This window comes from Electrona antarctica (genome assembly GCF_951216825.1).
Source record: "Electrona antarctica genome assembly, chromosome: 22".
NCBI lineage: Eukaryota > Metazoa > Chordata > Actinopteri > Myctophiformes > Myctophidae > Electrona > Electrona antarctica.
The window spans coordinates 39,564,143-39,589,000 of NC_136805.1; the positions used below are offsets into that span (position 1 = coordinate 39,564,143).

Sequence of the window (24,858 nt, forward strand, 5' to 3'; positions counted from 1 at the left end):
ACAAAAAACAATAGGACATCACTTTATATTTTGCCAGACATCATCTTGTGAATTAAGAAATACAATAGAAGATCATCATTTGGTTTGAAAGTACATGCCATATCGATATCATGCTATGGGCACTTGTTTTTACAGATAGACAGATTACTGTAAAATGACCAAACTACCAAATACCTCACTTTGACCCAACTTATTGTTATTTACAAAGAATGATTACTAGGATTACAACAGGACCTTGACCTCCTGCACACATTTTCACAGACATATTCCAAAAAAGACATAACCACCTGAACTAACAATTATTTCTAAATACGACGGCACTAGAACACACACAAACTATACTTACCTCGGCCTAAACATCAGTAGCACAGGAAATTTCAACAAAGCTGCGAACAACCTGAGAGAAAAGGCAAGAACAAACTTAAACAACAGGCAGAGAGACGTCTTCGGATGTCCTCTTTATTTCAAAGTACAAAGTACAGCCATGGCATAGCTTCCCGTGGCCCGTGGTGGGGCCCGCAGGATCTCACACGACTTGACCTGCACCGTAGTGACGAGCCAACTAGACTGAGATCTTTCACAGTAGGCCTACAGTACAGTACAGTTACAACTAGAAAAAGTGCCCTTCTGGGCACAGGTCTCCACCAGGAGGATAGGACTGTGTGAGATGTTTGGCAAAATGTTTAGGGGTAATATAAACATGTTTGCCTTTGATGGCAATTGGATGATTTGAGGCATTTTGTTCCAAAAATGTGTTTTGCAAAAATCAACCTGTTGGTGGCGCTATAACAGGCCAATGTGAAAAGGGTGGGATATATTCCTCAGCCTAGTAAGAAAATGTGTGAAAGATTTCACGTAAATTGCATGCTGTGTTCATGATTTGAGGCTTTTGTTCAAAACGGGGCAATCTTGCAAACTGTGAAAGCCAATTATAGCCAATTATGGAATGGTGGAATATGAAATATCGGACAGATCCGACTTGAGCACATGACCATAGAGATACTGTGTAACGATTTGTGAGTTTTTTGGACAGAATCTGGAGGAGTAATATCCAAAAATGTGTTTTACAAAAGTCGGCCTCCTGGTGGCGCTATAAAAGGCAGATGCGGAAAATGCAGGTCAAAGGTTTGTCCTTGGCCTCTAGGGAGTGTGCATGCAACGTTTCACGCAGATCGGTGCAGTTTTAGGTAACACATGTGAAAAGCTGCCTCATGGTGGCGCTATAACAGGCCGTTCTGGAAAATGCGGGGCAGAGGTTCATCGTTGGCATCTAGGTTAACGGTGCCGGAGATTAGCTGGTAACGGACGGACGGAAGGACACACGGACGGACACACACACACACGGACGGAGTGCAAAACATACTCTCTGCCCATGCCTTCGGCCTGGTGGAGACATTCGGCCTGGTGGAGACAATGACAATATCTACAGATACAGATTCGCAGAAGAAAGTTGAATACATGTAGTACAGACTCAGTGAACACGGCCTTGCAATAGAGAAAGGCCGCCACAGACAGACCCCGAATATAGTCTGTCTTCCAAGGGAAGACATTGATTGATTGATTTTGATTGATTGAAATATTTATTAACAGTTTGCAGAATTACAGTACATTTCAAGCACAAGCTCAATACAAAGACTGTTAACTGTGAGTGGACGACCCAATTAAGCATTACACTTGTTTACAAGAGGGTCCACCATGTTCAATTCATCAAATAAAGTTCAGGTCCTACCGAGATTTGAACTCGGATCGCAGGATTCAGAGTCCTGAGTGCTAACCATTACACCATAGAACCTTCACGACAGACTATATTCAGGGTTGTTCAAAGTGTGGCCTACGGGCAAATGCGGCCCTGGGACATAGTATACTAGCCTGGGTAAACCCCTCCCCCCTCGCCAGATTTGCATTCTGCCTGCGGTGTTGTCCAGCAGGGAGAGTGGGTTTACCCAGGCTAATTGTATACGGCCTGCAGCTTAATAACTGAATAGAGGGTATGCACATGGATAAAGTGAGTGGCAAATCAAGTGGCAAAGTGAGTTTAACGTTGTTTAATGCAGTTTAATAAAATCAGATTGTATTTGGATGTATGGGCTGTCAACATAGAGTATATATATAATAGAGACTGAACTGGCGCGAAGCTCCGCCCCCCCCAGCTATTCATGTCAGTGGAAGTTGCTCAGTGGCGTTTTGAAGCACCCGGAAGACTGCCGGAAGTCCCTCCCAGGACCTCAACTTTGAGGTCCTGAGTGACGTAGGGCAACTGAGCGCTCAACGTTAAAGCCCAGCTGCACGGGGTTTCCCGGTCATGAATCCACGGGTCCGCCTGTAGTCCCTCCTCCTACCACTAGGACCCAGAGCTTCAACGTTGGAAAGTCTGCCTGCCCCATAGAGTATATATATAATAGAGACTGAACTGGCGCGAAGCTCCGCCCCCCCAGCTATTCATGTCAGTGGAAGTTGCTCAGTGGCGTTTTGAAGCACCCGGAAGACTGCCGGAAGTCCCTCCCAGGACCTCAACTTTGAGGTCCTGAGTGACGTAGGGCAACTGAGCGCTCAACGTTAAAGCCCAGCTGCACGGGGTTTCCCGGTCATGAATCCACGGGTCCGCCTGTAGTCCCTCCTCCTACCACTAGGACCCAGAGCTTCAACGTTGGAAAGTCTGCCTGCCCCCTTGGCCTGCCCCCTTGGCTGTCAAGGCCAGAAAGTAGTTTTTTGCAACTAGGTGTTATAACTTCCAGGTACGATGATGATGCCCAACATTCTGGGACATTTTTTCATTCAAGATTTTTAACCTTGGCATTTCCCAGAGTATTATTTGTCAGTGTTCCTTGTATTTCTTTTTTCTAGAAATACAAGGAACACCCCTGTACCCCCCTCCAACTGCATGCTAGTGCTAGCCTGGTTAATAAACAAGACTGAATCATCCGTTGGCAAAAAAAAATTGCGACAGTGTTGTGTGATATTAGTCTGGTTTATTAGCCAGGCTATGCTAGTGCTACTCCCCATTTTCAACTGTTTTAATTGTATTTTGAGTTTTGACGCTTTTGCAATGTAAACGTATGTTTTCTCATGGCAATAAAGCTGATTTGAATTTAATTGAATATTGATATCTATGCCATATGGTATTGCTACATGGATTTATGTTTTTCTTCACCGCATTAGCAACTTTATATTAGGAGTTCAACAAAGTTGTCCAGAACTTGAGACCACACCCATCGGCGTATACACAAGGTTCTATGGTGTAATGGTTAGCACTCAGGACTCTGAATCCTGCGATCCGAGTTCAAATCTCGGTAGGACCTGAACTTTAGGTAAATTCTACAATGTCGCACGAAATGTGTATAGAAATTTACTGGACCAGGCTTGTGTTTATTGTGTTTACCGTTTATTAGCCACCATAAAGTTATGCATGTCAGTCACCCGCTTTGATAGACTTGACTCATGACCGGCGATGACCGTCTGTATGTTATGTTTGAGTGAGGACTGTTTCGTTTTTAACATAACTGGCATGTGATATTAATACAGCTAAATTAAACAGCAATGTATGAAAAACGACTTTAGCTCCTTTCTTCTCAGGGAAACGCTATCAAACACAACTCACATTCATTAGTTCTTGATCAATTGTGGCTACTTTAACCTTTAAAATGGTAATTACCGTGCTGATTCAGGATCAACCGGTCCCATGGTGCAATGGTTAGCACATTGGACTTTGAATCCAGAGATCCGAGTTCAAATCTCGGTGGGACCTCAATTTGTTGAATACATGTACATTCTTAGAGCCGAAGACCTTCAGATGTGATTTGTTGACCCTATCTGTTATATCATGTTATTATGGTTGATACTGTAGACAACCATTTACTTTTGCTGAGATATTGGAATGAAGAGAATGGAAATGCAGTGCAATATCAATGTCGAAATTTGTATTTTTACAGCTCTGACTTCACACAAATAAATAAACAAATAAACAAACAAACAAACAAAACAAAACAAAACAAAACAAAACACACACACAAAGAGTACTGCTCGCCCCTTTACCAACTCGCCCCGGGCGCACAGCCGGCGGAACAGCGCGGCCTGGTATTCCTAAAGTAATCTAAGTAAATTATGCTTAAACGGTTAAACCTAACCTTATTCCTAACCTCAACCTCAGTAAAAATATGCCTAACCCTAAACTTATTTCTAACCTTATTCTCAGTAAAACAAAATAAAGAATACAAGAACCGCCGCACCGAGCTGTCGGCGTGAGGTCGGCGGAAAAAATCTGGGGCGAGATGGAATTGGGGCGACCTGACCTGTTACCCTACTACTCACTGTAGGCTATTGTACCAAAGTGGATGTGTACTGTCCTTGGAAAGTGGAACTTTATTTTGAAACCCTCGGATCGGAAGTGAGGGTGGCTTGAGCGCGCGCCCAGACGTCATTTCCGGTTAATAAAACCCCACGAAGAAGAATATGACGTCATTTCCGGCGTCCCCCTGACAGACGCGGGAGTTTCTAGCATGGCGGTGCAGCCCAAGCAGAACATGTCCATGGACAGCGCAGCGGAGAATGGCTTCCTCAACTTCTACTTCTCCATGCCGGAGAGACCCGACACCACGTTCAGGATCTTCGACCGCAACGACTACTACACCGTGCACGGGAAGGACGCCGTGTTCGCGGCCAAGGAGGTATTCAAAACAAACGCGGTCATCAAAAACCTGGGCTCGGGTAAGCGATCGGATAAATCCACTACATCGATTTTTAATACTGTGTAATAATGGCTAGCTCTGGTCCATAGCTCTAATACCGTTGCAATGGTATTAGTGCTATGAACCAGAGCCTAATAATGGTTATCTAGTATGTACAAGTTCATTGCACGTATAGTTCTTACAAGACTTTGTGGCGCAACGGTAGCGCGTCTGACTCCAGATCAGAAGGTTGCGTGTTCAAATCACGTCAGGGTCATTTTTTTTTTGATGAATTGAAAATGGAGGACCCTGATCATCAGGGCCTGATGTAAACAAGTCTTAGTGCTTTTTTTTGGTTTTTATCCTCTTAGCAGTTTTTGTCATAGATATATATCTATGGTTTTTGTATTGACCTTTACTTCAGTTGGAACGTACCCATTAGTACAAACTGTGAATACAATTTCAATCAAACATGCACAATATATTATAATAATTTTATGCATAGTGGCTTTGCGGGACATGTTTAAGTTCATGCTTTGCTAGACATTAGTTCATGTGGTCATGCTTTTGCATGCAGCCAGTACATTATTTTTTATATTGGTGTTCATGCTTTGCGTGCAAATACCGTAGATCATTTCCATGTGTTCATGCTTTGCGTACATGTTTTCATTGCAATCTTGATGCTCTTATCCAGAGTGATTTAAAAGTGTGCTGCAGGGTTCCCGGTTCAGTGGTGGTGGGTGGAAATAGTCATTCTGTTGTTTACTTGGTTAAGTAAAAGTATCAATACTGCCATGCAGTTATCATAATTATGATTGATTACTTTATTACAAAAGGATGCAAGAACAGAGGTACAGATTTATACAAAAGGATGCTTAGAGGATAACCCCAAAAAGCCCCAATGGCTCACTTCCATTAACCTGACTCCGCCAGCTGGTGGCAGCAGTGAGTTCCTCCTCCTGCTCCCATCTCGTCCCTCTCGGGCAGAGAAGATGCACTCCGGACCATTTCTGACCGGAGACGTATGCGGCCGCTAGATACTGATGACTTATTGAAGCGCTGCCACAGTGCAAATGTAAAGACTACAACTTGAAAGTATTATGGAGATATCATCATTTTTGTCCCGCTGCTTCCAGTTTATCGTTTCTGCTTGAGAGAGACCAGAACCAGGCAGGAGGAGGGAACTTGTGAACTCAATACTGCAGCAATCTGGCGGAGTCAGGAGGTTGCATTTCCATTGCATCTATCAAAAAAGGTTGAGGGATAAAGTAGCATCTGTTGAAAGAAGTGATACGAGGAGAGGTGAGTTTTCAGACTAGAATTGGGAGTTTATTCCACAGTTTGGGAGCCAGGAGGGAGAAGGGTCTAGGTATAGGCCAAAGCGTTGTCCATGGTGTTTTGTGGAAGGAAGTCAGGAACGCAGTCTGTGAGCAGGGGAGGAATTGGATTGGATCATCATGCCCTGCCCTGAAAGTGCGGAACCTTTGTTGACTAGTTGGCCATCACCAGTGTTGGAACAACTGGAAGCCAATGCTTCATGGTTTGCAGGACATGTTCATGGTCTGTGGCATACATTATGTCTATGTGTTCATTCATGCCTGCATGTTTGTTTGTTTGTTTGTTTGTTTGACAGGAAGCCGCAAGTTAGAGGGTGTAGTCCTGAGCAAGCTGAACTTTGAGTCCTTCGTGAGAGACCTACTGCTGGTGAGACAGTACAGAGTGGAGGTCTACAAGAACCACAGCAGCAAGAGCAAAGAGCAAGACTGGAGAATTGAGTACAAGGTGAACCAAAGTTCTGTGCATTAATGATGACATTTCTGTTTATTATTCAGTGCCTCCCTCGTAGGGCTGTCACGATTCCTGTCATTTTGCTTGACGATTAAATGTCATACAAATAATTGTGATAAATAAATTCAAATTACATTCATGTTTGGCTTTTAGGTTGACTAAACATACATTGTTTTGTAAAATGTTCAACAGATTATACTGATGAATGGATTCTGACGCTTGATTTATTGATGTCTGTATTGATAATGGAAAAAACAAAAGTAGTTGTATGTCAAACAAACATCTGACCCACCATAATCTGACCCACCATAATCAATGCAAAATGGGTTAGTTTGTTTCCATTGAGGTGTGTATGAGCATGTGTATGAGATCTATAGAGTTCATGTTGTTGGCAAGAACAAAATTGCAATTTTGTAATAATTGCGACAGGCCTACAGTAGTGCACGCTTCCTTTCCGGGGCTCATGTCGTGTGTTCCAACAATCCTCAGGCGTCTCCGGGGAACTTGACTCAGTTTGAGGAGATTCTGTTCGGGAGCGGAGTGGGAGCGGAGGGCTGTGCCGGCGTGGTAGCCGTGCGCCTGGCCACCGGGGCAGACGGACACCGCACGGTGGGCGTGGGCTATGTGGACGCAGCCCAGAGGACCATGGGAGTGTGCGAGTTTCCCGACAGCGAGACCTTCTCCAACCTGGAGTCCCTGCTGGTGCAGATCGGCCCCAAGGAGTGTCTGCTAGTCCAGGGAGACGGCAACAGTGATGGCACCAAGTTACGAGAGGTAATGCACTGTATGAGAATCTTGAATCTAAGGCAACAAAATAAATTAAAGCAAAATACAAATACATCAAGCAGAGCATAGAAAAACATATAGCATATCAAATCAAATAACATTGAAAGCCAATGGGGAAAAAGGGTGCGTTTTGAGTATGGACATTTGAAAATGTCAATGGTTTGAGCAGCTCTAATATGGGGGGAGGTTGTTCCACAGCTCAGGGGCTGCCACCGCAAAGGCACGGTTCCCAATTAAAATGAATTGGGGAATCTATATTCCAGAACGTTATGAAGAATCACCTCCCTTTTGTGTTTTCTTGAGTATTGCGTTTCCCCAGGCCAGCCCATTAGTTTTGTGAGCCAGACTGCCAAGGCTGTTGCCTCCCATAATTTCCAAATGCTTCCATCATACAGTCTGGAGCAACGGAAGCTCTGAAAATGATCAAGGGTCTTTACAGTCGCGCAAATGTATATGAATTTAAATCAAAATCATGTAAGCATATATAGCTTGCTGCTTTGCAGAAATGGAAAGAATATATACAAAAAGATATTTTAAGATATATTTTCGTAAACAAAAGTTTTCAGGAGTTGTAGTTCCAGACTATAGCATGTGGAGATTGTGGAATAGTTGTCTGGCCACGCGAGACTATCAGCTCATTGAATCTCTGTTGAGTACAGTGTGAACAATCAAGGGTCTGATCTTTCTACAATGTAATGATCATAACGATGTGTGTCTGCGCAGGTGGTGCAGCGTGGAGGTATGCTGGTCTCTGACAGGAAGAAATCAGAGTTCAACAGCAAGGACATGGTGCAGGACCTGAACCGGCTGCTCAGAGCCAAGAAAGGTCAGACCGTGGCAAGCGGCACACTGCCCGAGTTAGACAAACAGGTAAACGACTACAATATTTAACCACGTAAGCCTTATTCTGTACTTCAGTGACCAATGGCAGCATGCTGTGAAAATCGCCAGTCTACAAGAGGACAGCACGGTACATTGTGGGCTTCTAGATTATAATTTTTTATAGCACTGAAACGATGTAAAAACAGTGGTGGTCATCAGCAATGTAATCTAGCATATTGTCAAAAATTGATTGATCTGTCGATTAATTGTTTGACCTCTACTGGAGCACGAAAACAAACCTGTCAAAGGCAGCCCAGAAATTCAGTTGTGAATACCGTTTTGTGTGGTGTTTTGTGGTGTCGTCATGTGCAGGTGTCTATGTCATGCTTGGCGGCTGTGGTGCGTTTCTTGGACCTGCTGTCCGATGAGACTAACTTCAACTCCTTCAGGCTGACCACCCTGGACCTGGGCCAGTACATGAGACTGGACAACGCTGCAGTGATGGCTCTTAACCTCTTCCAGGTCAGAGCCTGGTCTCATTATACCCAATGACATGGTCTCACATCCTGTACATCGGTGCTTCTCAAACTTTTTCATGTTGACCCCCAAGTTGACACTTTATAGCCTGCGGACCCCCATTTAAAAAGATATCATGCCAGGGACCCCCTCATAAGAGATGATGTTTACGACTCTAGCAGTGATTCTCAACCCTTTTAATTTCAAGGACCCCCAGTTTGACATGCATTAGGCTACAGACCCCCATTTAATGGCATTTATGTCTCTGGGACCCCAATGTAAATTGTAAAATAAATGTTAATTTAACTATGAGAGTGTACACTCTTTGTACACTCTGAGTTATGGACCCATAAGAATCAATTTGGTTCCTAACGATCATTTAGTTGGGGACCCCCTTGAACTCCCTCAAGGACCCATGGTGGTCCCCGGACCCCACTTTGAGGACCACTGCCACTGCCCCGAGGCGGGGTTGGTGAAAAGGCCCTTCTGTGTGGAGTTTACATGTTCTCCCCGTGTCCCCTAGGGTAGGTAGTAGGTACCCTCACAAAAAACATGCAGTAATCCTGGTATCTAAACTGCCTCCCCCTGGCCAGCCAGGGCGCCTGATGGAGGGGAAAGGAACTGTTTGGAATAACGTGTTCCTTCCACGCGCTACGTCCAACCAGGGAAACTCCCCCCAGTCAGGTGTAAAGGAGCAACTTGGACACTCAGGAATGAAGGAAGCATGAGTTCAAGTCTGTTGCTCTCCCCATGTCCCCCATATATGGGGACTAGGTTGGCGGAGGGTGTGTAGAGCCCAGGATCACATTAGATAATTGACACAGGGGTGAAAAATGGGTTACAAAATCGTGGGATAAAAATTATTAAAAAAAAACAAACATTCAAGATGATTCAACATTTTTCAAGATGGTACAAATGAATGAATGATGAGTACTCGGCGCATAGTGACAATAATCCCTCGCCTGGTTTCCTCTGACGTTTTGGATCCCCTTCGTTCTCCAGGGTTCACCTGATGACACGACCGGAGCCCATTCATTGGCTGGCCTGTTGAACAAGTGCCGAACACCGCAGGGCCAGCGGTTGGTCAACCAATGGATAAAGCAACCGCTGATGGACAAGACCAAGATAGAGGAAAGGTAACATGGAAGACATTGCATCCCGAAACGTAAAACTAAAATAAAAATCACACCCGTGTGAACTGAGTGGTGTAAGGTCTTATATAGACTGATCAGCTGTGGTCTGACGTAATGGCTGACGTAATGAAATCACACCCGTGTGAACTGGGTGACCATAGCAACCATGCTCATTTTTTGGTACAGACGTGTACACGTACAGACACGTAAACTAACAAAGCCAGTTGTAGGAGTGGTTTACACCACTCAAAAAAATAACTCATGCCCCTGGCCTGCGGACATGAGATGGTGACGAAATGTACGTCCTATGCTGCTGCTACACGGAGGGAGCAACAGTAAGTCTTTTGTGCTTTTGTATGATGCTTTGTTTGGCTACATGTGCATACATTATTATTACATAGTCAAGTAGGCCCCTCAACTTTATTAAACCACTTTATATCTCTTATCGTTGCAGTCAGCCAGAAACCTTGTATCTCCATATTTCAACTTTCTATGTGTTATCGTAAATTAATCGCAATGAGAGCTGCCTTGTAGATGAGCAATTTCTGCTTCTTTTGAAAAATGTTTTTATAAATATTAAACCTAATTTACTTTTTATTTTAGGTTATTTTGTTATTTTCTTTTAGGATAAAAGTTCAGAAGAAGTTCAGAAGCATTGTCAATATAACATAATGGTCTGAGATATTTCATACAACTAAAGGTTAAAGCCTCAGTCTGTGATTTTCTTCAACCGGTTGGCTGTGTGTTGGTTTAAAATGATAATACCTAACCCTCATAATTCTCCATATTGTGTTGTGCTAATTGTTCAGGAAACGGTGCTAGTGTGGGGGCTCTTCTTTCACGCTGTTTCACAAAATCGCAGATGCGGTGTTATTCGGGGCTCACGGAAAAGATCTCTTGTGTAAATGTGCGTGCAGGCTGGACCTGGTGGAGAGTTTCGTGTGCGACTCTGAGCTGAGGCAGACGTGCCAGGACGACCTGCTGCGGCGCTTCCCCGACCTCCACCGCTTGTCCAAGAAGCTGCACCGGCGCTCGGCCACGCTGCAGGACTGCTACCGCGTCTACCAGGCCGTGGGCCACATCCCTGGCCTCGTCACGGCCCTGGAGAGATACTCGGGTACGCGTGTAGACGTTTCACTTAAGGCCCCATTTACACTGGCAGCCAAATCTAGCCTGAGTCAGATCTGTGCCACATGGTCCAGATTGAAATCTAAATGCAGACGGGTCATATGGAATCATATCTTTTACAAATGTGACTTGAGTCACATTCAGAGGTGGCTTCAAATCTGATTTGAGGGTATCGGTCTCGGTCTGAATGCAACAACCTGATCTAAATCAGATTCCATGTGACTTGTAGGTGACTTGTTTGCGTTTAGACTTATTTAAACCAATCGGATTCCAATCTGGCACAGATCTGATTCAGGCTGGATTTCACTTGCTAGTCTGAACACGCAGATCTGTGACAGATCCCATCTGGTCACTGGCAAAGGCAGTGTGAATGGTCTGGCCAAAAGCTCAGATTTGAGAAATAAAATACAAATACATACTGTCAGTGACCAAAGGGTGTTCATCTAAAGTAAGGCAATATTGTGCAATATTATATTATTTGTTATGTCACTGCCAGCCTATACATAAAACGAATGTAGAACTGTCGCAGCGCGACACATTGTGAGCTTGTAGATCGGCTATTTTCAGCATGAAACTAATTGTAAAATGACTTATACTGGATCTCTTGTCCACTAGTCCCTTCCTAATATTTTAGTCTAGTTTTTATTTGACGAAATTGTCTGTATATTTAGTCTTAGTTTTAGTCATCATAGCTTAGTTTCCATTTAGTTTTCGTCAGTGAAAAAAGGTAGTCGACGAACATTTTTCGTCTTAGTTTTAGTCGATGACATCAACACTTGTCCACTGCTCACTCAGTCACGGTACCGGTGGCATTATAAGACCATAATCGTGGAAAGCCATTATGACAACAAAGCTATGTGTGTTATGTTTGTGTTTCTATTTGTGTTTTGCAGGCAGCTACGGGGCACTGATGGAGGCAGTGTTCCTGTCTCCTTTCAGGGACCTGATGAATGACTTTGTCAAGTACCAGGAGATGGTAGAGACCACTCTGGACATGAACCAGGTCAGTCTCACTGAGCCACAATGTTGGGATTCCCTGTTATTGATCTTGTACAGCCTGAGTTGTACGCCGTTGCATGCTGGTGTCATGCACTGAATATAGCAGATCTTAATATAAATATATCCAAATACAAATGTGGGTCCTTGGCACGAAGAAGTTTGAGAACTCAACCACTGATTTAGAAGGCATTTTGTCCAGTCTTAATGAGTTATCTGAACATTTGGTGTGAAGCTGCAGTTTTCTACCGTTAGAGCGTCGCAGTCATGACGACGCCAGGCCCAGGAAATGAATCCCAATGCATTTTTCCCATAGACATTTCAAAAAGTATTTATTTAAAGACTGTTACGCCGCGGACAAAGCCAACTCGAGTCGTGACAAATCATGACAATAAACACAATATTTTGGACCAAACAAATAATTACAAAGAAGAAAAACAACAAAAAAAGTGTTGTAACCTGCTGTTTTTCTTCTTTCTAATTCTTTTTTTGGCCCAAAAATTGTGTTTGTTGTCATGATTTGCCACGACAAGAGTTGGCTTTGTACGACGCTTAAAAGGTCTTTAAATAAATACATTTTGAAAAGTCTATGAGGAAAATGAACGGAGAATCATTTCCTGGGCCCTGGTAGGGGGTGGGACTGCGACACTCTATAGGCTATATATGTAGCATGTCGAGCCAAAGTTTTTTTGGGGGGGAAAAAGGTGTATGATACCTGATGAAGGTCGTGAGACCGAAACGTTGTAACTCGGCTTAATAAACGGCTGCTATATAAGTGAAGACTGTGTGCGGGAGCTCCTTTCGCTGGGAAAAAAGCGTATACCGTCTGGGGGCTGCTAATCATTTCATCCATTGACCGCACACAAGCGTATAGCCTATACGTGCGCATGTCGCGCAGTGAATAATTACGGTATACCGTCTGAAAGAACCTGGACTACAGCGCTGATGTATGGATTTGTTTGTACATGTCTGTGAAGGTGGACCACCACGAGTTCCTGGTCAAGGCCTCCTTTGACCCGGCGTTGAGTGAGCTGAGAGAGAACATGGACGACCTGGAGAAGAGCATGAAGGCGGTTCTGAACAGCGCAGCACGAGAACTGGGTACGACACAGACATTGGGTGTTGAGCATCTATTATGACTGTGTAGCAGAGTAGCTGTGCCTGAAGCCCAGATGGGTAATATGATATCCCTCAGCAATGGGCTATATGCACACAGAATAACTCTTCCTTCCGGGCCGCTTACCTACTTCCTTCACAGGTGTTACCCATGATAATAATTAAGGCTCTGTTCCATTTTGTGTGCAGTGGTTCTCAAACGTTTCAAGGACCCCCATGACTCTGAGAGTGGACAAATGGAACCAGATGGACCCTTTCCTGTAAGGGTCCATTTGGTTCCATTTGTACACACAGAGTTCCAAGTTACACACCCGTATGGGGCCATTTGGAACCCACTCAAGGACACTTTGAGACCCACTGGTGTAGCAGAGTGTTTCCAGTGAGCCAACATGCATAATGGCAGCACCCTGACTCTGTTTGGCCATAATGGAACAGAGCCTTCATTAGTATCAGCGGTAACACCTGTGAAGGAAGTTGGGAAGGGGCCCAAGTTCTTTCCAAAATGGCGTGTAGGCATAGAGCCCATTGGTGGGATTCTGTGGAGGGGTGGTAGGTTTGCATACAGGTGCTTAGATGTGCATGGATTCTTTTTATATTTACCAAAATGTCATTGATTGATCAAATCAATTCATGTTAATTTCTATCTAAACCCTATATTTGTAGTTAAAGGAAGTCCCCCAGGGGTTCCTGGTGAAGTAGTTCCCCTGATTTGTCCCTCTGCACTAAATATCTTTGCAGAAAATAGCAGCTCTACAAGCTCACAACGTGGCACATTGGATGCTGGGTGTCGTGTGGTTATTATCGCACTGTGTAGGATCTGAGAATCACTTAACCCATTTTGGGCGGGAACCCCTTTTTGTGTTAGCATTATGTTATGCTTTAGCTATTGAAAAATAGCAGATCTACAAGCTCATAGCGCGCCACCGAGTGGCGCGCTACGAGCTTGTAGATCTGCTATTTTTCGAAAAATCGAAGAACGACATGACATGACAGAAAACTGTCAGGATGTAGAAGACATTTTTTTGAATTGATCTCAGGTCAAAATGGGTTAAGATGTTTGCTATTCACCGCCACCAGGGGGCGCCAAAAGTCCCAGACCGCCACCATATATATATTTTTTTATTTTATATATATATATATTTTTTTACCATGTTATAAAACACGAAAAACACGTCCTTGGCGCTCCAGGACATCATGAAAAAGAAGTTAAATAAGTCCTTGGCGACCATTGTGTGTCCCCCGTGTGTGTGCGTGTAGGACTGGATGCAGGGAAGACGGTGAAGCTGGAGTCAAATGCCATGCTGGGTTTCTACCTGAGGGTGACCTGTAAGGAGGAGAAGGGCCTGAGGAACAACAAGAAGTTCACTACGCTGGACGTGCAGAAGAACGGAGTGCGCTTCACCAACAGGTCTGTCAGACGGAAACACAAGTTAACAGTTCTACTGCGAATCACGCTTTACCCGCATTTTAATCAAATATTCTACGCTGCCGAGTGTTTTATTACCTTTAGAGCATACGCTGAAGTATTTGCAGCTTTCAACGGCGAAAATCCGGCGAAAATTGGTCCGTCGGTTTGTTATGATCATGAGCACAGCGGCTATTACAATGCTGCTACAGGATCCTCCTTCATGAGGCGATTGCAGTCCAAACAAACCCCCCGTTCCCTTACATTGGCCTCAATTTCCCAGAAGCCCTAGCAGCCCAGATGATGACTTGATTTCCGGTTTCGTCATCATAACGCAACAGCCTCGTCATCAGCTCCTGGATAAATCTGCTGTTTCTTTTTAATTTTAAAACGGCGAATTAAACTCATTAAACAAATAGCGGGAATGTCTTATTATGCGCAATGCGAAGACATTGTTAGCTAAGCTACAATTGAGTTTTTAGTCTTTGTTTGAATGATGTAAATCGTTGACTGCTTGTTTTTTTTTTTATCCATCTCCAAGATACATTGTGTTGAAATGGTCTGTATCACTCACACACTCCTGCAAAACAGCCCAACCATGCACACTCTGACCATGTCCGTTTCTGTGTGTGTGTGTGTGTGTGTGTGTGTGTGTGTGTGTGTGTGTGTGTGTGTTCATGTGTGTGCACGTGGCCCACAGTAAGCTGAGCGCTCTGAACGAGGAGTACACCAAGAGCAGAGAGGAGTACGAGCAAGCTCAGAACGCCATCGTCAAAGAGATCATCAGCATCGCCTCAGGTGAGATTATTTTATCGCCTGCTGCGCGTCATCTTCAAACCAAACAAAAGCATTTCGTGTTCCGATACCAGTAACGGAAAAGCTGGCGATACTGCTAATGATGCTGGTGTCGGCGAGTATGCCAGTCTATGCCATTCCGATACCACATAATTTATCACGTGATATTTCATTTACAGTCATATTTTGAATGCTTCAAGTGATGTTGCACGACTGTTCTAAACTCTTACTGTACTATTTACATTATTCATTTACCAACTTGGAGCTGCACCTTAACAATTAATGAAATGAGATCAGTGGTTCTCAAACCTTTTAATTAAGGACCACCATAACTATGACGGGTCCATTTGTACACTCAGATTTACAGACCTGTAAGGGTCCATTTGGAACCCCCCCCAGGAACCTACAGGGTCCCTGGACCTCACTTTGAGAACCACTGTCCTAGATTTGTTTGAATTACACACTGGTATCGGATCGGTACTCGGTAGTCGGTATATCGACCTAACGTTTCGACCTATGCGGGCTTCATCAGAGTCACGACTCTGATGAAGACCGCATAGGTCGAAACGTTAGTCGTTATCCTGTATACTAGCACCTAATAAAAGGCTCTAAATGTCTGTGCTGCTCCAGTGTCCTCTCCTCCTTCTGCAACAACAAAATATTCTAAGACCAGTTTTGGGTCTGAGAGGCTAAACCTCCTCAAATGGTGGTCGAATGCCGAATAAAAAGAAAACCCCACTGCTTTTTTTTATTCCATGTTCTAAACCAACCAGGCTACGTGGATCCTCTCCAGACCCTGAGCGACGTGGTGGCCCAGCTGGATGCGGTGGTGAGCCTGGCCGTGGCGTCGGTCTCGGCCCCGGTGCCCTACGTCCGGCCCACGCTCCTGGAGGAGGGCGGCGGCGGCGGCGGCAGGCGCCTGGAGCTCCGCCAGGCCAGACATCCCTGCATGGAGACGGACGCCGACACCGCCTTCATTCCCAACGACATCAGCTTCACCCAGGGAGAGAAGAGCTTCTACATCATCACAGGTGCGCCAAACGTCGCGTTGGATTCAAGCTCCGTGCGTGTGGCACGTGCATGTATATGAAAATATGTGTGTGTGGAATGTATTGTATGTGTGTATATTAGGGCATTCACTTCTAGTCATTTTTACTAGTTGCCTAGTTTACTAGTCGACTAGTTGTTTAACTACCTATTATGTAAAAAAATAAACATTATTTTTTGGGAAATAAATATTTGTACATTGAAAAACTGTGTACATGGTGACTATAACTATAATCTACCTGTAAATCTTGAGGCCTACAAAATCGGGGGAAAAATAATAATAAAAATAAATAAACTTATTTTTTCAACTAGTCGACTAGTTGCTTAATGCCCTAGTGTGTGTGTGTGTGTGTGTGTGTGTGTGTGTGTGTGTGTGTGTGTGTGTGTGTGTGTGTGTGTGTGTGTGTGTGTGTGTGTGTGTGTGTGTGTGTGTGTGTGTGTGTGTGTGTGTGTGTGTGTGTGTGTGTGTGTGTGTGTGTGTGTGTGTGTGTGTGTGTGTGTGTGTGTGTGTGTGTGTGTGTGTGTGTGTGTGTGTGTGTGTGTGTGTGTGTGTGTGTGTGTGTGTGTATATATATATATATATGTTACTCTATATAGTATATACACATACACTGCATTCTAATACACAGATTCTCTGTATTTGAAATATTGGGGAAAATATACAGTATAATTTAATTTTAGAAATATTGTTTTTCCACAATATGTCAGACGTGCTCCCACTGCAATACGCCATCACTGAAACTCACACCGTTTCATCACTAACGCCCCGGTCTCCGGCCACGCCCTTCAGGTCCAAATATGGGCGGAAAGTCCACCTTCATCCGCCAAGTGGGCGTGATCTCTCTGATGGCTCAGATTGGCTGCTTTGTGCCCTGTGAGAAGGCGGAGATGAGTGTGATTGACAGCGTGCTGGCCAGGGTGGGAGCAGGGGACAGTCAGATGAAAGGAGTGTCCACCTTCATGTCCGAGATGTTGGAGACCGCTACCATTCTCAGGTATGCACTCGAGGTCAAGTTTATTTACATGTCCCCAAGCTGGGCAATTAGTTTGTGCGCACGCATGCACACACACACACACACCGCTACCATTCTAAGGCTCACACACACACACACTTATAAAACATTTATCTATGTTTAATCTAATTTCATCAATCCAGTTTAGTCTAACGTAAAAGCTAAATTATTTTGAACTATCCACTTAAATGGATAGTTATTCTACTCTATTTCACACTTTGAGGGCTTTAAATTGATTGATCAAACTATATGCCCTGCTTAATACGCTATACCCGACATTTGTTTTATGTGTTTAAATCGCCGTATTTTAATAATTAAAAATACTGTCTTTGCTGCGGAGCTGGTGGATAGAGCTTCATGTTATGACGAAAGCAGAAATCAACCCATGCGCTGGGCTGCTAGGGCTTCTGGGAAATTGAGGCCAATGTAAGTGAACGGGGGTTTGTTTGGACTGCAATTGCCTCATGAAGGAGGATCATGTAGCAGCATTGTAATGGCCGCTGTGCTCATGATCATAACAAACCGACGGACCAATTTTCGCCGGATTTTCGCCGTTGAAAGCTGCAAATACTTCAGCGTATGATCTAAAGATAATAAAACAATCTTGGTAGCGTAGAATATTTGATTAAAATGCGGGTAACGCGTAGTACGCAGTAGAAGTGTTAATATATTTTTGTGAAAAAATTCGGCTTTACTAATATGCCCAGAGCAAACACTCAAACCTCCTGAGCAGGCATCAGCAACTACTGAGCAAACGTTAGATAATGCGAAGTGAGTGCCCCTCACTTCACACAGGTGTGATTTCCCCCCCCTTTTTTGGATTTTGGTATATGAGTGAATCAATGAATAGTTACATAAGGTTACGCAATACAAGTTACAACATTTTTATTTTATATCAAGGTGGTAGGCTAACAATTTTAGGAATATTCAGGTAGTCTATATCTGGTTCTCAACCTTTTCAGGCTGTGACCCCCCAAAGTAATCATATTTGAACTGGGGACCCCCCCACCCAGACAAGCAATAGAATAGGTTCCACAGATAAATATTGTGAAAATAGCCGATCTACAAGCTCGTTGTGAACTTGTAGATCGGCTATTTTCACAATTGTTGCCTCTTTCTTATATTATTAAACAATACTTTTGATGCAGTAATGGTCTTTTTCTTTTAGAGTGTTGAGGTATTATACAAGTCTTAAAAGTCCTTAAATTGCTAACCAGCTAACGCGAAGCTAACGTTAGTCATTCCCACAACGAGAGGGGTTCCAACTTGGAACTTGCGCACAACCGTGCTTTTATCCACACTTTGACACTTCCCTCCGTTCGCCTTTTAAATCTAAATGTCCCATCAACGCACAGGTCCAAGCAACGCGATCTCATCTGGTTCACACACAGGAGGAGAGGAGAGGAGACCTGTCTGTGTAATCTAAATAAAGTGTGGGCAAATGTCGGGATAGGTATTATTGTTTTTTTTTATTGCAATTACTTCAAATTGACACATTGGTTGTTCAGTTTCACCCACCAATTTTGGAGATATGGCTTATAGAGTAATGTCTAAAACAGCGAGTTGATTAAACGGGTCTGAAAGGTTAACTTCCGTGGTCTCTAACATTACACCTAGCTACATGTTTAAGCATTTATGACATGCTCTAGTATGTGCTATTAACTCATAACTCAACTCTCCTGAACAGTTAGTCTTGCCGCCATGACGGTCTCTGTCTCAAAAAGAGTCACACGTGCATAAAATAAATGATTTAAGAAAGCCTAATCATAGTTAATATTAGTAGGCGTGAAAGAAGATGAGGTATACTGGTAGAGGGTAGGTAGCTCTGGTCCAGGAAAAGAAGACGACTTGTCTATATGTCCACTTTTCCGACTAAAACCAACCCGCTGCTTCCAGGTCCGCGACAGAGAAGTCTCTCATCATCATCGACGAGCTGGGCCGGGGCACGTCCACCTACGACGGCTTCGGCCTGGCCTGGGCCATCAGCGAGCACATCGCCTCCAAGATCAGCTGCTTCTGTCTGTTCGCCACCCACTTCCACGAGCTGACTGCGCTGGCCAAGGAGCAGGCCAGCGTGCACAACCTGCACGTCACCGCGCTCACCACCAAGGACAACATCACCATGTTGTACAGGGTCAGGCCAGGTGCGTGCACGACGTGGAGCTGGAGCCATGACGGCTGCGTTCTTTGAAACCGCTTGAAAGCTTCATGTCGTTCATCTTCGATGAATGGGGCTCTATGCACACACACGCCATTCCCAACTTCCTTCACAGGTGTTACCGATGATACTAATGAAGGCTCTGTTCCATTCTGGTCAAACGGAGTCAGGGTGCTGCTATTGTGCTGTGTTGGCTCACTGGAAACACTCTGCTACCATCAAAGTGTCCTTGAGTGTGTTCCAAATGGCCCCGTACGGGTGTGTAACTCTGGGAGAGTACAAATGGAACCAAATGGACCCGTAACGGCTGGATGGAACAGAGCCTTAATTTGCATCACCTGAAGGAAGTAGGCAAGCAGCCCGGAGGTTGTGTGCATATAGCCCATTGAGTACATAATTTGATGAATTGAGTACATAAGGACCCCAATGGAAACAAGTCCTTGTAACTGCTGATAAAGTATTTAGTCCATCAATTCTGGGGGTTAACATTTGACGCAAATAGCCAATCCACAAGCTCACAACCTGTCGCAACTTTGTAGTATTTCCCTATTTTTGGGGAAGAGAGCTCATGTAAATAGAAAAAAAGAGCTAACTAACTACAGACAGGGTTTAATTGCGAAAATAGCCCATCTACAAGCTCAACAGCATGTCGCATCACAACGCTTTTTATGCGACAAAGTATCAATTGGGGCTCAAGTGTGTAATCGACCAAGATGTTTTTAAGGCGAGCCATCTATGGCAGTGTTCTAGCTCATCTCGCAGACATTCAACCAACCAATGCATTGCATCGCAATGTGTTGTGAGCTTGTAGATTGGCTATGTTTCTCTATTTATCATCATATAACCAAGAATATGGGTTCTCACAAATATTGAAGACACTCTCTGTATTTGTGAGAAGTGCACAGATGAGTGATGGGGGCGGGGGGGGAGGAAACCTATCAGGAACATGACGACTCTTCAGTCGTCTGTTGTGCGTGCACACAGGTGTGTGTGATCAGAGCTTTGGAATCCACGTCGCCGAGCTCGCCAGCTTCCCGCCGTCGGTGGTCGCCATGGCGAAGGAGAAGGCCGCCGAGCTGGAGGAGTTCCAAGAGCCCGAGGGGGCGGAGTCAGACGAGAGGGAGGAGCCTGAGGCCAAGAGACGGCGCTCAGACAAACAGGTTTGTTGAAGTCTACCATTTACTAAACAGATGGCTATTGTTTTGTTCCATATACAGTGCCTTGCGACGGTATTCAACTGCCTTGAAAGTAGTCATATTTGCCTCAATCACAAATGATACATTGGAATTTTGTTTTGTAATATTTCTTGAGGTGTTCTAGCCCCTCCTATATTCAGCTATTGGTGTAGATTTCCATCCTACACAAACTAAATAAATTCCCATTGACAATGAATGGAGAATTTACGTCATAGTGTCTGAGCAAATCGGCTTAGTGCCTATTTTACACCATGATGATGTACGCCCTCTCTTCACACGGGTGTGACTTCTCTTTTTTTTGAGTGGTGCAAACCACTCCAATAACCAGCTTTGTCTGTATCTATGTATGTGTGTACCTGTACGTGGGGCCACGTACAGATGAGCATGGTTGCTATGGTTAGTGTGTGACGTAGTGTGTGCACCACTCAGTTCACACGGGTGTGATTTTTTTTCTTTTCTAAAAGACTTGCCCTCAAAATCTTTTTTTTTTTTTTAAAGTTACATTGGTTGTAAGGGAGTATTTTGTTGATTCAAGTGAATAAACAACTGAAAGATGCCATTTGTAATTTTGTATATTGGCTGGTAAACTTAAATTTACTGTAGTTTCCGAAGAAAATAGCCGATCAACAATCGATACATACGAGTGGAGCATCTGGAAGAAATGACAGATCTACACGATCTTCATGTGTTGTGATTAGGGATGTCCCGATCACGTTTGTTCTGCTCCTGATCCGATTCCGATCATTTGATTTTGAGTATCTGCCGATACCGATTTTTCCCGATACGATTTTTTTATATCACAATAGTACAAAATCCGACAATAATATTGGATGGATACCGGTCATGTTTTTTTTTTGCTCCTGATCAGATTCTGATCATTTGAAAATGACATGATCAGCCCTGATTTCCAATCAGGTGATCGGGATCGGGACAACCCTAGTTGTGATGCATTGTGAGCTTGTAAATCCACTATCTTCGAAACACATTGAAAGGTTTTGGAAAGTTTTCACCCATAGTAATAACAGAATAGGGATGCTGCGCTGAATTAACCCATTTTGACCTGAGATCAGATTCTAAAAATGTCTTCTACATCCTGACAGTTTTCTGAAAAAGCTATGTTTCTATGTCAGTCGTTCTTCGATTTTTCAAAAATGGCAGACCTACAAGCTCGTAGCGCGCCACTCGGTGGCGCGCTATGAGCTATTTTTTTTAGCTATTTTTCAATAGCTAAAGCATAACATAATGCTAACACCAAAAGGGGTTCCCGCCCAGACTGGGTTAAGTCCTGTTGGTGAATGTGAATACACGGCAGTAATGCCCAGGCCGTCAACCCTGAGCCATGGTTGAATCCTCTCGTTCATCTCTCTTCGCGTAGGAGGGCGAGTCGCTGATCCACCGCTTCCTGGAGGAAGCTAAGCTGCTTCCTGCCGACACCATGACTGACGACGAGGTGAAGGCGGAGCTTAAGAGGATGAAGGCGGAGCTTGTTGCCAGAAGCAACGGCTACATCGCAGAGATCCTGGCGCGCTGCTGAGTCTTGACAGGCAGGCAGACACACTCGTTCACGCGTTGCCACCGTATTTGAAGGGCAAACGAACTGTTAGTCTCAGAATGTCCTGAATTAGAGGATGCCACTTGAACACTAGTGTCCCTATTCTGGGGTGAACTTCCGGCAAAGACATATGGTGTAGAGCAGAGGTCTTCAACAGAGGCTCCGGGAGAGATACTGCAGGGGGGGGCCGCCACATCTGTGTCAGACTTTATTTTTGTCGTTTTGTTTTCATTTTTACATTAACCACAACCTATACCCTCCCGTCTCTATTCTGGGGGGGGAACACTAGCCGAAAATAGCATTTGTAGATCTGCTATTTTTTGACGAAGAGGTTTGATGTAGAGGTGGAAAAAAAGAGCAGAACCATTACCGAGCCAAACGTCAAGTTTACAAAGTATTGAGAGTTTAAGTCGTTAACTGTCTGAAAACACTTAGTTGGGGGTCCCTGCTTCATCGCTCTCTCTCATCCAAGGGGTCCATGGCTTGATGGTAGATAGTATAAACCCCTGAGGGACTCCGGCCGACTAAGTATATGGGGTTTAAGACGGGGGTAGGCAACAGGTGGCCCGCAGGCCAAATCTGTCCCCCCAGAAATGTGTCCCGTGAGATCATTTGGATTGGATTTTTTTTTTTTTACAATATCAGACCGACAGTCTCACATATAGGCTATTCTATCCGAATTGAGAAACTATCCCCACCTAAAGAAGGTTTATTATACCTATAATCTACCGATACATGTGGGGAGAGTGACGGTGCGGGGAGAGCAGCTGGCATGAGGGTGAAAACAGTCTTAATGTTAAATTGAGATATTGCTCTAATGTTTCGCGTCCGGCCCCCCACATAATGTCCTGGAGCGATATTGGCCTGAGAACAAACTTGGTTGCCTACCCCTGGTTTAAGAGGTTAAATGTTCTCCAGAAGGAACCACACACACACTTTGACCTGATAGCGTTCTCGATCCTTGTCCTCCATTTCTCTTTCTTTGTTAGTACAACATTGTACTCATCGATGTTGTAAGCTATGACACACACATAGAAAACAAATTGTATTTTCTGAGATATAACCTGCAATGCACCCTTTTGAGCAGCAGGGGACAGCAAACATGTGACTAGAGATCACTAAGACAATACTTGTTGCATTGTTGAATACTGGACTTACTGTATGTTGCATCAGTTGGCAGTTAAAGCCTCCTTTCAGAAAAAAAAAAAAAGGTTTTCAACAACAGCAGTTCTTTCCGCAGCTATTGTGTTCTCAACTTCTGACTAACTGATGCCAACTCAATAAAGAGACAGATGTCCATGTTCTGTTGAGTTCCTCACCAATTGCTCTTATTTGTATTTTATTGTCTCCACCAGGCCGAAGGCATGGGGAGAGAGTATGTTTTGCACTCCGTCCGTCAGTGTGTCCGTCCGTCCGTCTGAACAGCTAATCTCTGGCACCGTTAACCCGGTCGATGCCACATTTTGCGCACACACTCCCTGGATGCCAACGATGAACCTCTGCCCCAAAAATTCCAGAACGGCCTGTTATAGCGCCACCAGGAGGCCGCTTTGTGCAAAACAAGTTTTTGGACAGTACACCTACAGATTTTGTCCAAACATCACGCAAATTAGTACACAGTCTCTCTAGAGCCATTCAACGAAAAGTGTCTTTCAGATTTCTCAGACTCCATCCTGATTGGCTAAGATTGGCTTCCAAAGTTCGCAGGAGTGCTCCGTTTCAAACTAAATGCTGCAAATCATGAACACATCATGTGATTTCCGTGAAATTGTGCACGCACATTCCCACTAGGCCGAGGAAGAAATGCCACATGAACATTTTCAACTCAGCCTCATGGTGGCGCTATAACTGGCCGAAAAGTGTTTTTACCTCTAACTGCATGGATCTGTGGATAACTTTGTATGCCAACTCCCTAGAGGCCAAAGAAAAACCTTTGCCTGGAATTTTTCACATCTGCTCTTTATCGCGCCACCAGGAGGCCGACATATGTAAAACACATTTTCTAATATTACTCCTTCAGATTTTATCAAAATTTCACGCAAATCGGTACACATGCGCTCCATAGTCATGTGATCAAGACTGGTTTGTTTGATTTCTCATAATCCACCCTCATTGGCTACGATTGGCTTCTAAACTTTTCAGGAGTAGCCCGCTTTGTACCCGTTTTGTACAAATCACCACAACTACTCAACGCAGCGTCCGATTGTGGTGAAACTGTGCATGCATATTCCCACTAGGTTTTGGAAGAAATGCCACTTAACAGTTTTCAAATCAGCCTCATGGTGGCGCTACAACAGGCCAAGCATCACACGCACACTCCTATCCTCCTGGTGGAGACCTGTGCCCAGAAGGGCACTTTTTCTAGTTTGTTTATTGTAATTAGGCCTGACATCGATCAGTCGACTCGAGGAAAACAAATCCAAATAGGATTTATATATAGAAACCAAGCAAGTATATGTTGTTTCAGACATTATGCACCCCCCACAGCCCAAATGGAATGATCCTCTTTTGCATAACATGTTGTTATTTTAAGCAATGTCAGTCAAAACATTAAATAATGCATTTTTTGACTACCAGTCGACTATAGTCAACATTTGGCCAATCAGATTCAGGGCAGGCCTAATTGTAAATTTGTAATACATGTTAAACACGCAGACAGAGACAATGATTTTAAAAAAAGGATAAATTAATAATTATCGGATCATTTGAATTACACATTGATATTACATGAAATCTAATCTAC

At 44.1% G+C, this 24,858-nt stretch overlaps 1 protein-coding gene across 1 annotated transcript; it reads left to right on the forward strand.

Moving 5' to 3' along the window:
- Positions 1–4,456: 4,456 nt before the first annotated feature.
- Positions 4,457–23,437, forward strand: msh2 (mutS homolog 2 (E. coli)). The gene is made up of 16 exons (XM_079493399.1): positions 4,457–4,704; positions 6,298–6,446; positions 6,942–7,226; positions 7,962–8,108; positions 8,433–8,582; positions 9,579–9,712; positions 10,627–10,826; positions 11,731–11,840; positions 12,811–12,934; positions 14,207–14,357; positions 15,055–15,152; positions 15,923–16,180; positions 16,987–17,191; positions 19,106–19,353; positions 20,352–20,527; positions 21,939–23,437. The coding sequence occupies exons 1-16, from the start codon at positions 4,497–4,499 to the stop codon at positions 22,095–22,097; spliced, it is 2,802 nt and encodes a 933-aa protein (XP_079349525.1). The 5' UTR covers positions 4,457–4,496; the 3' UTR covers positions 22,098–23,437.
- The last annotated feature ends 1,421 nt before the right edge of the window (positions 23,438–24,858 follow it).